We start from the raw sequence: 13,735 nt of genomic DNA on the forward strand, positions 1-13,735 counted from the left end.
ATAAATTTACTTATACAATTTATTTATAACTATATTTAGTTTTAAATTATTTCACTTTTGCCAGGAAACACATGATGTATTACTTTATAAAGTATATTAAAATTTTAAAAATTGAATACGAAAATGTTCTAACGAATTAAGAATTCTATTTAAAAAGCATATCATATCAGTTAAAAATTACTAGAAGCCGCAATTATGAACAGCAAGTAAAAAGAATAAAGCATTTTATTAAGAACTAAAAACACCTGATATTTTATTTGTAAAATTAACATATAAAAATTATTGTTTCTATATGGAATTAATTATTTGTTTATGTAATTACTGATTATTTTATCATGGATCTCTCAATTAATCGAATTATATAAATCATTTCAAAAATATTTATTTTGGCTGATATTAGCTGACGATTCAAAAATATTTTAAAACATTAGTTGCCTAGATGATACATAAAAATTGCACAATGATTTAAAAATATATTATTAATGTTGTCATCCAAACTCTATTGCATTGAATCTGAATAAATGTTGTAATATAATTTTTTTTTTTAAAGAAATTCTGTTAAATTCGATTATTCTCTAAGACGTATAAATTAATAAGAGTTTCTGCACTTGATCTTGGAGTAATATATGACTCTAAACATTCTCTTAATGTCCATGTAGATTAAAAAAAAAAATTACGACAGACCAGGTTTTTTTAACGTTACTGTCAGCATTTTAGAAATGAAGTTGTGTTGAAAATTTTGTATAATTCATTTTGGTTCTTATATTAATTATGCTTTCTTATTTAGCACCCATTTTTAGTAACACAAATTCAAAATTTGAACAATATACAATATAATTTTATTACATTCTTATGTTATCAATGTTTAATTTATGGAGTTCTACATTCCGATTATTATATTACAGTACGTTTTTTAATATCCAAACACTTCAACAGAGATTTTTGCAAATCAAATTGAAATTTCTTTATAAATTTCTAAACAATATAAAGCCGCACTAAATTATTGCAAGATCAATGTTAAAATAAATCCAATATATTGTCCCACTTCTAATGTATTTTGTATTTTAATATTATAATATACATATACATAATTGTATATTGATAATACAAATAAAAATTATTATTAAAATGCATTAAATATTTAAATGTCAGTAAAAAATTCTATAAAAAAAACTTAATTTTTTTTTTTTGTAAATCATCAAATATTTTTCTGTAAAATTTGTTAAAACATATATAAAATTCTGTAACTGATATAAAATGTTAGATATGATAAATATGTTAACACTTATGTTTAAAAAAAAAATGTACTAGATTTTTAATCAATTTTTTTTACTCTTACTGTTATTAAAATATGATTTTTATTATTACCATAATTTTTGGCCGACCCCAAGTAGTTGGGATTAAAGCGAGGAATAAGAAGTAGATTATTACCGTATATATAATATATACATGTTATTATTATAATATATATTATAATATTTGGACGGAAATTATGATCATATTTTGGTAAAACCAGTTTTTATTTTACTGCAAAATCATTATTTGGATTGTTCTAACGATTACGCCGTCGCATTTTATAATAACTTATCTTCTTAACAATTAAAAAATACGATTGCTTAACTGTTAAAATTGTATTTCAATAAAAGTAATTTAAATATTGAAGGTCGGGTATGATTTCCAATCAAAATATTTAAAAATAATAATTAGAAATTGTAAAAATGAAACTACTCAATGATTTATAAATATTTTTAACAATAGTTAAAAAAATTGACATTGAGTATATGATAGCAGGAACACATTAAACATTTTTATTATTATAATCTGTTCAATAGTTTTGAGTTTAATATTTTTAGTGAATAGTAAAAGAGTAGTAGTGGTATTGTTACGAAAAAATGAAATTTGCTGTAATTTTTTTATTATTATGGTCTTATTTTTATAATTCAAAATCTGTAAGTAATATTAATTTTATATAACAAAATAATGTACATTATAAATGTTAAAATAATGAAATGGATTTCTTTAAAATATGTGTAAAACAAGCATCTTAAAACAGACGTTTGTCTTAATTTTATCTAAATAGACTATTTCGTTTACTATAATTTTTAATAAAATCAAATAACTTATTTTGGGTAAAAGAAATTTTAGATTTGAATATTTAAATTTTATGTTTAGAGATATTCTTTCCCTTAAAATAATAATTATGCCAAAATTATTTTTAAAAATTATTTGTTTTAATTTTTTTTTAATTCATCCCTTGTACTTTATAATGATTTTAACTTTATTTTTTTAATGGAATTGTACATGTTTAATTGACTTATAAAATAAAAAATGATCTAATTAAGAAAATGACAGATTGATAACATATTTTGGATAAGTACTTTGGTAATTATTAATTTTTTATATCTATCCAAGAAGAGGAGTGAAACATCTAAAATATAAATAGTCACACATTTTCAAAATAATGTGTCGAAAATTATTATCGACTAGTCATTTTTTAATTAGATCATTTGTAATATAAAAATTTAATTGAATATATATTTTACAATTTAAAAAAAAATAAAGTTGACACCCTCTATTTTTCCCGTTTCCTTTAAATTGGGGAATTTTTTTTTAACACTTTAGGTATTCTATACTTTGATATAAAATTTTGGAAATCTGAACCTTTATCTGCTCAGGGAGCAATTAAAAATAACAACTTTTTCAATTTAACTTTTGAAAATATTTCGGAATTACTGCGTCCTTTAAACATAAGTAAAATTAAAATATATTACGTACTTTCAATTAATAAAAAATCTATACCGACACCTTGTTTTCTACAAAATACTAATTCTACTACACAATATAAATATTATGTATACTACAAAAAATGTTATTTTGGCGTAAACATTTTTTTCGTTTTATTATCATTTTTTATTTTAATTAATTTCTCTATATTTTAGATTAAACAATATAATTCTATTGGAGGGAAGAATAATTACCTCATTTAACTTGCCTTTAAAAAAAACTAAATTGATTTAAGTGATAGTTACAAATATTTTCAGAGAGTATTTTTGCATCTTTTAACTGTCAATTTGACATGAATATTATTAGATTGGGGCTGCCCTTTTCAAAAATATGTTCTAGCTACTAATGATTTTTGATAAATTGAGGTAACGAAAGACAGAGTAATTGTTTCAATAGCTACTTTATAATTCAATCTTATCTATTCAATTTCTCTTAAAGAATAATTATTTTAAGAAAATTATTGTTAGTTTTAGATTCACATAAAACTATAAATTTTTGTAACTTCTCTATAAAAATTATAATACTAAATTTTTCAATATCAATTTCATACTAAGTTTAATTACTGTAATATGTAGTTATTCATGTATTATACTAATAAATCATACAACTTGTCGTCGAGATATATATATATATATATAAATAGAAGTTCATGTTACTTTTAGAATAATTCAATAATTTATTCTATAATCAAACACTATCTACATATTTGAATCGAAGCATTTTTTATAATAGTGATTTTAACACTGTCAAATATCATCTATACTTGTCTCCACTATGTTTGATATTTAAAAAATGATAACACACATATTTAACTAACTAGTAAAATAATAAATGATCTTATTAAGAAAATGACGGGTCGATAAAAACTGTTAGACAAGTATTTTGGAAGTTATTAACATTTTTATATCTACGTTGGAGGAAGAGGGTAACCGAGAAATTTCTAATGATAATAAAAGTCATACCTTATCCTCTCCCTCAGTCTACATTTTAAAAAATAAATCCGAACTATTGGACCAAAAGTTATTATCGAGTCGTCTTTTTCTTAATTAAATAAGAATCGCCTTGCATTTTATTATATAATAAAGAACTTAATGTGAAGAATAATAATTTTTCAGTTCATATTACTTTTTGAAAAATTATATAATTGTGATAATGTTAGAAACAGAATAATTTTTAACTTAAATTATAACTATTCAACCGCAACTTTTAATGGTAATGGATATATGGATATTCTAGACCGGATAAACCCTGAAGATAATTACAAGGTTAATAATAAAAAAAAAAATTTTCAGTAAAAAAAATTATTCATTTGCCTTTTTTATGGATAATTTACAGATAACAACTGATATATACAAAAAAATTGATAACGAGTGGATAAAAAATAATTACATAAGTCGACCAAAAGCTAGCCTGTGTATTGAAATACTTGCAGATTTTCTAGTGTTTCCTGTTGTGCATAAAGTCACGAGAATTTCAGACCATTGTCCCATAATTCAAGTAATTATTATGTATTAGGACTAAACGAGAGTAAAAGGGCTATTTTTTTAATTTGAATTTTTATGATATTAGATATTGACATTATATTATTATAAAATCTATACACAATATAATTTATATATTTATTATATATATATATTCTTACAGATTAATAGATAATTAATAGAAAGGCATAGAATCAATTTTTACTTTTTATATCTAAAAATCACATTTTACTTACGTTTCGTAAAATTAAATTTAATAATTAAAATAATGAAATAATTTTGATAAAAATTTAATGCTTAAGAAAAATATTTTTAAACAGGGTAGATATGTTATTCAAATGAGCAAAATACACACAAAACATCATCCGGTCGTACCTTTCGGGTGTTGGAAATTTATAATAGAAGTAGAAAAATCAGAAACCAAACATTATGAAAAAGTTTGCGGAGTAGTAAATTCTATAAACTCAATGAAGTCAAATAATACTATAAAGTGTGATTAATAAAGTTAAAATAAAAATTGTATGATGTATAAGTAGTAAATCAGATAAAACTTTTGAAAAACTATGTCCTAAAAAATTATTTTTATACCATATTATATTACGAAGATTGTGGATAGACAAAATGACGCTGTTAGAATATCTTTCATACTGAAAATAATTAAGATAATACAGAAAGCATTTTTATTTTGATTGAAGGAGTAGTAAAATATTTTTTTAAGGTAATTTAAATTAAGAAAATTACCTTAATTTTATTGTAATATACGGTTGAGTTTATTTTTCAATAATATTTTAATAATTATTAATTCAAATAGCTAAGACACAAGTTGAGCATTCATTTTTGTGCACATACGATTCGGAATCTTATATAATAGTTTTATACATAAATTATCTTATAAGTAAAATATTTAATTCATAAAAGTTATTTTTATTAACCATTAATTTTTTTTTTTCGAATTGTTAAACACATTAAGAAAAAAAATGCTCATTATAAAATAAACCATCTATATAAATTTATTCTTTATTTGAGTTACTATAAATGTTTTACCTCTATAAGGTGTCAATAATTATAGCCTGGTAAATGAGACTAAATAGCCTGCCAAAATTTTGGACCCTGGAAAAAAATGTTAAATTGACGTCCCTGTACTTACGTCTATTCTAAAAAAGATAATTTAGGACGTGAATATTGAACGGGAAATAAGCAACCGAATGTACTCTATCATGTAATTGACCGAACACAGTGGATACCTTGTACTCTTAAAAGAACTAAAAAGGCAACTTTTAAAATTCCTAAGAAAATATTCAAACCACAAATTACATATCTAAGACTACCAGGACAATTTTTTGAAGTAATACAACAACTGTCAGAACCATTAGATTTCATAAAACAACTTCAACTACAAATTTCAGAAGTAGCCCCTATAGTATACCACCACACATCATCAAAACGCACTTACATACCAAAAGACCTAGAAACGTATACTCACGTATACTAAAGCGTCGAGCTTTGAAACCAACATATACACATGAAGGATCATTTAAAGTGTTAAAAAAAACACTCAAGACTTTCGACCTTCAAATCAACAGAACAATATCAATTGATCAAACCCGCTTACATAGAAATCAAAACACTTGAACAACATAACACAACAAGTACGGCAGTTTCAGCACAACCAAAGCAAACTCGATCAAGACGAAAAGTACATTTCTCAAAATATCTTACTGCATATTATATCATATAAAACAACGTTATTAACTATTTATTGTAAACATTCCGTGCACTGAGTGGGGAGTAATGTAAACAATTGAGACTCTTTGCGACAGATAGGCAACACAAAATACATATATGCGCGAATGTTCTCGATCGCTCCATACAAGAATATTCTAGAACACCAGACACTATAAAACGGCGCGACATCAGTCAATCAAGCAATCAGTCATAAGTTAGTTCGCCACAAGTAGACAGTTTAGTACACGTAGTGTGTGCATAAATTGTAAATATTCTAAAAGTGTTTAAATAATAAACCGTCTATCATTTTTCTCTTTTTCACTTAAATTGGTTTTTTTATTTATTGTTTAATTAATATGCGAAACACCAAAGATACAAACAGGGATGATATAGCAAAACACGCAAATAAAAACAAACTGTCAATAGTATTTACAACAATAGTAAAAAAAAAATCTATGATTCAGTAGAAACGGAAATAAAAATTTCTGCGAGTTCATCGGTTGATCAACATCATAATATGTTAACCTCTTTAAAAAAAATTATATACATTTATTTACTTCATATATATAATTAAATTACATCTAACCGTGTGAAATTAGGATAAAAACCAATGCTAAACAACCGAAATTATGTTCGATTCAGAACCTAAACAACGCGATGATTTAAAATTACAATTAGATAAATTAATGAAAGCTAATATTATCGTACAATCTATATCTAGTTATACTTTACCGCGTTTTTAGTAAATAAAAAAAACTAAGAGAGGCTCATATCGACTAGTAGTATCATATAAAGATCTAAACGACATGGTAGAATCTGATAATTATTCTTTACCGAGAACGACAGATCTTTTTAGAAGTTTAGAAAGATCAAAATACTTAAGTATTTTTGGTATAAATTCTGTTTTTTTTTTTAATTCCGTTATAAAGACAGGATCCCCATAAATTAGCATTTATTATCGTACATGACAAATTATCAACATGTTTACCGCAAGGTTTTCATAATTATAGCACAATTTTTAAAAGAGAACTAAATAAAGCATTTTCTCAATATTTATAGAAATCAGTAGTTATATTTACTAACGATTTAACCACATTTGGGAAAGATTTTGATTCCGCATTACTCAATTTAGAGAAAATATTTGAAATATTAGATTTATATTCATTCTCTTTAAAAACATCCAAGAGTAATTTACTTACCGAAAATATAGATCTCCTTGGACATGGCATATCTAAAAAAAGGTATTAACACTGCTAACACGAAATATTAAAGCAGTTACTGAATTTGAAACAACTAAGACATATAAACAGTTAAAAGTTTTATAGGTATGTGTAGGTATTATTGTAGTATAATAAAAGATTTCGCTAAAATAGTAAAAAAGACAAAAATAGTCTTGTCTTGCATAGGGCTGGAAAATTACTTCCAGACATTATGAATAGATCTAAAGTTGATCGATTGCCAACCTTGGTATCATTTGAGGAAGTAAGCCAATTACTTGGAGTCCCAAAAATCGAGAGTGGTTCTAGCGGGATTGAGGCAAATGCAATTTTTGATTTCTTACAAGTTTGGGATGTAAAAGATAAAATACAACCTTGTGTTACGACACAACAGTTTATAATTCAGGTCACTTAATTAGCAATTTTATATTGCTTGAATAATTTCTAGAGCGTAATGAAAATACGTGAGAAAAAATATACCACATAATTATTTTAGGGAAATATATATTTAGTTCCCAAAAATGTAATTTATTCACTATTATAATATACAAAATATATATTTGTTAAATTAACATAATATTTTCTGTTTTAATAGTAATAAAATATATCTGGGAATTATGAAATATTTGTACATTAAATACAATTTCTAAATTGTTTATTAGATACAAAACTTTATATTTTCAATTTTTTGAGTTAATATACATATATAATACACGAGAAATTGTAATTACAAGTTGCTAATTTGTTTTTTTTTTATAACGACACTATCACAAAGATACGGAGCGTTTAGTATCAATTGTGACTTTATCAATAGATATGCTTTCTGTATTGCCAGTTGATATATTTATAAATTTACAATGTGCTATACTATCATACTTTAAGAATATCTGCTAACAAAGTCATAATTGATACTTTATTCTAGCTATACTAATGATCTATATTAAATAAGAGTTTTAATTCATCATAAAACTAGGTTCAACGTTAATACAGAACTTCTTCTTATGCATATTTTTATTGAAACGTCTTACAATAGTCATTTTAATTGCTGTTAAATTTTAATATAAACGAGTTTCTGTTTCCCGGCATCTTTCCATAGTTGCAACAAGAATAAAACTTTAGGGAATGTTATTATTATTTTTTCACACAAAATATTTTCATATAAGAACATTTTTTTTAAGGTACTTTAACCTCTAGTTGTCCTTTACAGCTAAATGTACTAGATTTTTTAAATATACAGTTATTTACTTTAGACTAATAGACTAATTTACTTTAAACTCATTTGCATTATTAGCCATAAAAAAATATTGAATACATATATTATAACGTACGAGAAATGTAGAGTTTATATTAATAAAAAAAATGTGCAGTAATTGATATAAAAATGATTTGACTATGTGAATTTAAAAAAAAAAATCTGTTCTTAGATTAATGACACCTCTAAAATTATCACACTTCAATAGCCTTATAATATATAATAATTAATAATAAAATAACTATGAATGTATCAATTTGTTTAAGATATATCGAACAAATAACTTTCAAAGCAAATGTTAAAACTCGTATATGCGACATATCTTTCTGATAATGTTAGCATAGTACAGCCAGTTTTTTTTTACATTTGCATATTATAGCGCGTACTAGTGACATAACTGTCTCGATATATCAAACTATGTACAGCCCGCTATTTTTTTATTATAAGATGAAAGTCGCCATTAGTGTTGAAAGGGTAAAACAAATTAAAACAAACTTTCATATATCAATATCACTTTTAAGCAGTTATTAAAATAAAATTCATATTTATATCTATACAGAGTGTTCACAATTCAATAGCCTTATAATGTATAATGTATAATAATAAAATAATTATGAATATATCAATTTATTTAAGATACATCGAACAAATAACTTCCAAAGCAAATGTTAAAACTCGTACATGCGACATATCTTTCTGATAATGTTAGCATAGTACAGCCAGTTTTTTTTTACATTTGCATATTATAGCGCGTACTAGTGACATAACTGTCTCGATATATCAAACTATGTACAGCCCGCTATTTTTTTATTATAAGATGAAAGTCGCCATTAGTGTTGAAAGGGTAAAACAAATTAAAACAAACTTTCATATATCAATATCACTTTTAAGCAGTTATTAAAATAAAATTCATATTTATATCTATACAGAGTGTTCACAATTCAATAGCCTTATAATGTATAATGTATAATAATAAAATAATTATGAATATATCAATTTATTTAAGATACATCGAACAAATAACTTCCAAAGCAAATGTTAAAACTCGTACATGCGACATATCTTTCTGATAATGTTAGCATAGTACAGCCAGTTTTTTTTTACATTTGCATATTATAGCGCGTACTAGTGACATAACTGTCTCGATATATCAAACTATGTACAGCCCGCTATTTTTTATTATAAGATGAAAGTCATCGTTTGTGTTGAAAGTGTAACACAAATTAAAACAAAAATTAATCTTGTTAAAAAGTATAAATTAACTCGAGTTTACTAAAAAAATGTCGATGTCTATTAAATGTCATTTGTTTTCATTGTAATTGTAACCCTGAATAATCAAGAACACTTTACTATTATAACATTAACAATGAGTCAATAATTATATTTTAAAAATTATTGATATTTGATAGAAAAGACAATATTGTAAAACCAGTGTCATTAATCGTCTATCGCTTTTTATGTACTGTAGTAACATTTTTATTACTACAGAATAATAGAATCAAAAGAAAATGGATTATACATATATATTAACTCAAAAACTTAAAAATTTAAATAGTAAATACTATTAAAATAAAACTTCATTTAATTTAATTCAAAATATGTGTTTTCAATTGAAAAAACAAAGTTGACACCCATATTAGAGGGAAGAACATAAAAGCTAATAATTCAAGAGTTCAAATATAGAATTATAAAATATATCTTCGTACGAGAAATTTAGTGTTTAGATTAATAAAAAAAATGTGCAGTAATTGATATAAAATTGACAGTAATTGAAAAAAAAATCTTTTACATTTTAAAAGCAAGAACATTAAAAACTAGCCAGTAATTATATTATAAAAATTATTGATATTAGATAGCAAAGACTATATTGTAAAACTAGTGTCATCAAAGGCCAATGTTGACACCCATAAAAGGCAATAGGGATGAACTTCAAAATTATAACATAGGTAATAATTGTAGAGTTCAAATATAAAATTATTAAAATACATCTTGAATAATTCTATCATCCAAATTTAATTATTAGAAATCGTTTTAGCTTTAATTTTATTATAAAATATTTATTGCGAACTCTTATAAATTATAAACGAAGTAAGTTTAGAATATATTACAAGATTTATTATAATAAAAAAATTAAATTATTATTAAAAATATACAGAAGAAAATTTCAGCTATAGATAATTAAAGAAATATATGTATCTAATAAAAGTTAGAAGTTGACTCACAATATTTTTTCCAGTAGAAATAGAATGGCTAAAGTTAAATCTGAGAGATAATTTATCAATTTTATAAAACATTTTTAGAAGAAAAAAAGTAAGCTATTACAGTAAGTACTAACTATATTATAAAAAAATGTAGATTATAATAAAAGATACTAATCAGATTTTTGATAATATCACAACAATTAATCACTAAAACTAATAATTTAGCAATGTCCAAACTTTTTATTCAAATATTACTATAATGAAAAAATTTAATTGTACCTCATTGAATATATACATATTTTTCCAAATGTTTTTAATTAAAAAAAACTATGACATCATTACCATTTGAAAATTGATTTGTAACATTATTTTTGACTCTTCCCATAAAGTATATAATATAATTAGTGAATTTATCAAAGAAAATAAAATTTAATTTTTATGAACGGTTATTAAAACATACATGATAAATTAACAGCAACTGTTTACATTTAAAGTAAATATCTTATTTAGGTTTCAAACAAATTTAACTAGTGTAATTTTACATAAATAAAATGTTATATTTTTTAATGACCACATTTTTTTCTGGATAATATTTAATTAAAAAAAAATAAAACTACCTTGATAAATATCAATATTGTTGGTAATTTATTGAAATTTCAGATATTTTAATAAATGTACTTACGACTGGATGAAAGCTAAACAGGAAGTAATGTTAATAATAATACAAATTTAATTAATAATTATTAATATAATAAACACAAAGATAGAAACTTCAGTTTATCACAAAGTATTGAATAACTCAAATTTACTGAGGAAATGTCTATGTGTATTTGTTTCCATAGTAATTTTAACATTGAATTATCAAAAATACTTTACTATTATGACATCTATTAACATTAACAATTAACCAGTAGGTATTATTTAAAAATTATTTACATTACATAGCAAAGAAAGTATTTATATAATTAGTGTAATCAAACGTTTACTGTTTCTATGTATTTAATTACCCATCTTGTTTACAGAGTAATACAATAAAAAGGATAAACAGAATACATTATTTTCCTATCTTCCTAACTAACCATGTATATAATTTTTTTTTCCACAATCAGTTTTTCAGTATAAGTTACTTATATTTTTGTAAATTATTAATAAAATTATAAAAATTGAATATCCATTATAGCCATAAAACTATAAATCCTAATTTTTATATGATTATTTACTAATATAATTAATTAGCATCTAAAATAATTGATACCATTTTACAAATTTTGCAAGAGACGATTAAACCAATACAGAATACTTACAATATAAGTCCATAATTTGTGATTATAAAGTTTATTTATATGGCACACAATTCATTTATATTTAGTTTTACATGCAAAAATTCTATACAATTAATATACAGATTCTCTGTACAAAAAATGGTATAACAAATAACGAATAAGCATTTATCAGCTTTAGAATACAAGTCATAAATATAAATATATTTAACTATAAACCAATTTCACTATTTTGTTTCTTAAAATTACAAATATTAAAAACAAATAATTATAATATTGAATATTCACTAACCTGTACTCTTTAAATGGGTCTGTCTGGCCTAATGAGTAGAAAATATGCTTAGGCGAATAGGGTCTTGGGCTTAATACCTAGAATGCCAACAAAATTATTCTTGTGATTTTTTCTTTGTTGGTGTTTGATATTTGTCGCAAGCCGGCCATAAAACCCGTCCCATTCATCATTGGTTTGGCTAAGAACCATATTTGACTCCCTAACATGTGATAGAGTGCTTGGTATTATTGTGAAAACATAACATTTTACGTATTTATTATGCATTTGAAAAATAAAATCTACAACAATACTTAATTTTGAAAATGAAGAAAATATTTATAAAAATATAAAATTTAAACTATTGAATTTTGTTGAAAATATTTTTGGTACCATAGAAATTATTCCTAATAACTCATCTCACTCAAGCCGATTATTATAACACAAATTTTTTTAATTTTCCTGTTGGGTCAATCCATGCCAAATCATCCAGAAGTGGTTGCACGACCACCTCATATTTTTCTGAAATTTTCAGAGTTTATTCATTATGCTATATTTAGATTAAAACAATTTTTTTTTTATGATCTTCCCATTTTTATGGCTATTTCAATGTAAAAAACCCAACCCAGCACAGGAGAGTCGCAGCACAGTGGTGACGTGACATATTTGGATCAAGTATAATGATATTTGATAGTGATCAAAACACTATAAAAAAAAAAACGATTCGATGCAAATCTTTATATAGTGTTTAATTAAAAAAAAATGGTGAATTATTTCAAAAGCTACATGATCTGCTAGTTCCTTATTAATATCCTTATTCAGATAAAGTATATGGAATAAAAAGGGATTATTAAAAATTATTATTTCTCATAAAAAAATTATTTTGATCCATACACTTTTCAATAAGTTATAGCATTATAAAGTTAAAAATAAAAAAATAAAATCGAGAATTTTCACACAAAAATAGCATTCGGTAGCCATCTTCACCCTAAAGACAAAATAAAGTACGAAATTTTTTTTTCCATAATAAAGTGCATTACATTAGCTTTAATTTATGATATATATAAAAATGTCAGACTTTCCAGAACACTTTCAAAATTTAAGTTGAGAAAGTAAATTTTTTCTGAAAAAGTCGTCAATTTTAATCCCCCCCTTTGGGCAGGTAAAATGTCAGATTTATAAAAAATTTATACCAAATGATAATTAAAGACATCATGCATCCATAAAAAAAGAATTATATTGATCCATACATCTTTCAAAAAGTTATAGCATTATAAAGTTAAAAATATAAAAAAGAATTTTTTTACAAAAACCGTATTTTTTTTATCTACTTTGATGTTTGTTTTTACCATGAAGATAAAATAAAGTCCAAAATTTTTTTTTTCATAATAAAGTACATTACATTAGCTTTAATTTAAGATATATATAAAAGTGTCAGACCTTCCGGAACATTTTCAAAAGTTAAGTTGAAAAAGTTAATTTTTTGTAAAAAAGTTGTCATTTTAAATCCTCCCCTGTGGACAGTTA

The 13,735-nt window shown here is 23.6% G+C and overlaps 1 protein-coding gene across 2 annotated transcripts in view; it reads left to right on the forward strand.

Annotated features, from left to right (window-relative positions):
* The window catches only part of LOC126905527 (uncharacterized), a 49,078-nt gene extending 44,059 nt beyond the window's left edge, over positions 1–5,019 (forward strand). Inside the window, exons 1-4 of one of the 2 annotated variants that reach the window (XM_050685299.1) lie at positions 1,842–1,949; positions 3,900–4,049; positions 4,120–4,281; positions 4,586–5,019. In XM_050685299.1, coding sequence (XP_050541256.1) covers positions 1,893–1,949; positions 3,900–4,049; positions 4,120–4,281; positions 4,586–4,765 — 549 coding nt within the window. In that variant the 5' untranslated portion in view covers positions 1,842–1,892 and the 3' untranslated portion in view covers positions 4,766–5,019. Of the gene's footprint in view, positions 1–1,841; positions 1,950–3,899; positions 4,050–4,119; positions 4,282–4,585 lie in introns of those variants that run through there. The other variant, XM_050685298.1, reaches the window with a different exon arrangement.
* Positions 5,020–13,735: the final 8,716 nt, after the last annotated feature.

The sequence above is a fragment of the Daktulosphaira vitifoliae genome, unplaced genomic scaffold (assembly GCF_025091365.1).
Source record: "Daktulosphaira vitifoliae isolate Bord-2020 unplaced genomic scaffold, ASM2509136v1 Scaffold_4, whole genome shotgun sequence".
In the NCBI taxonomy this organism is placed as follows: domain Eukaryota; kingdom Metazoa; phylum Arthropoda; class Insecta; order Hemiptera; family Phylloxeridae; genus Daktulosphaira; species Daktulosphaira vitifoliae.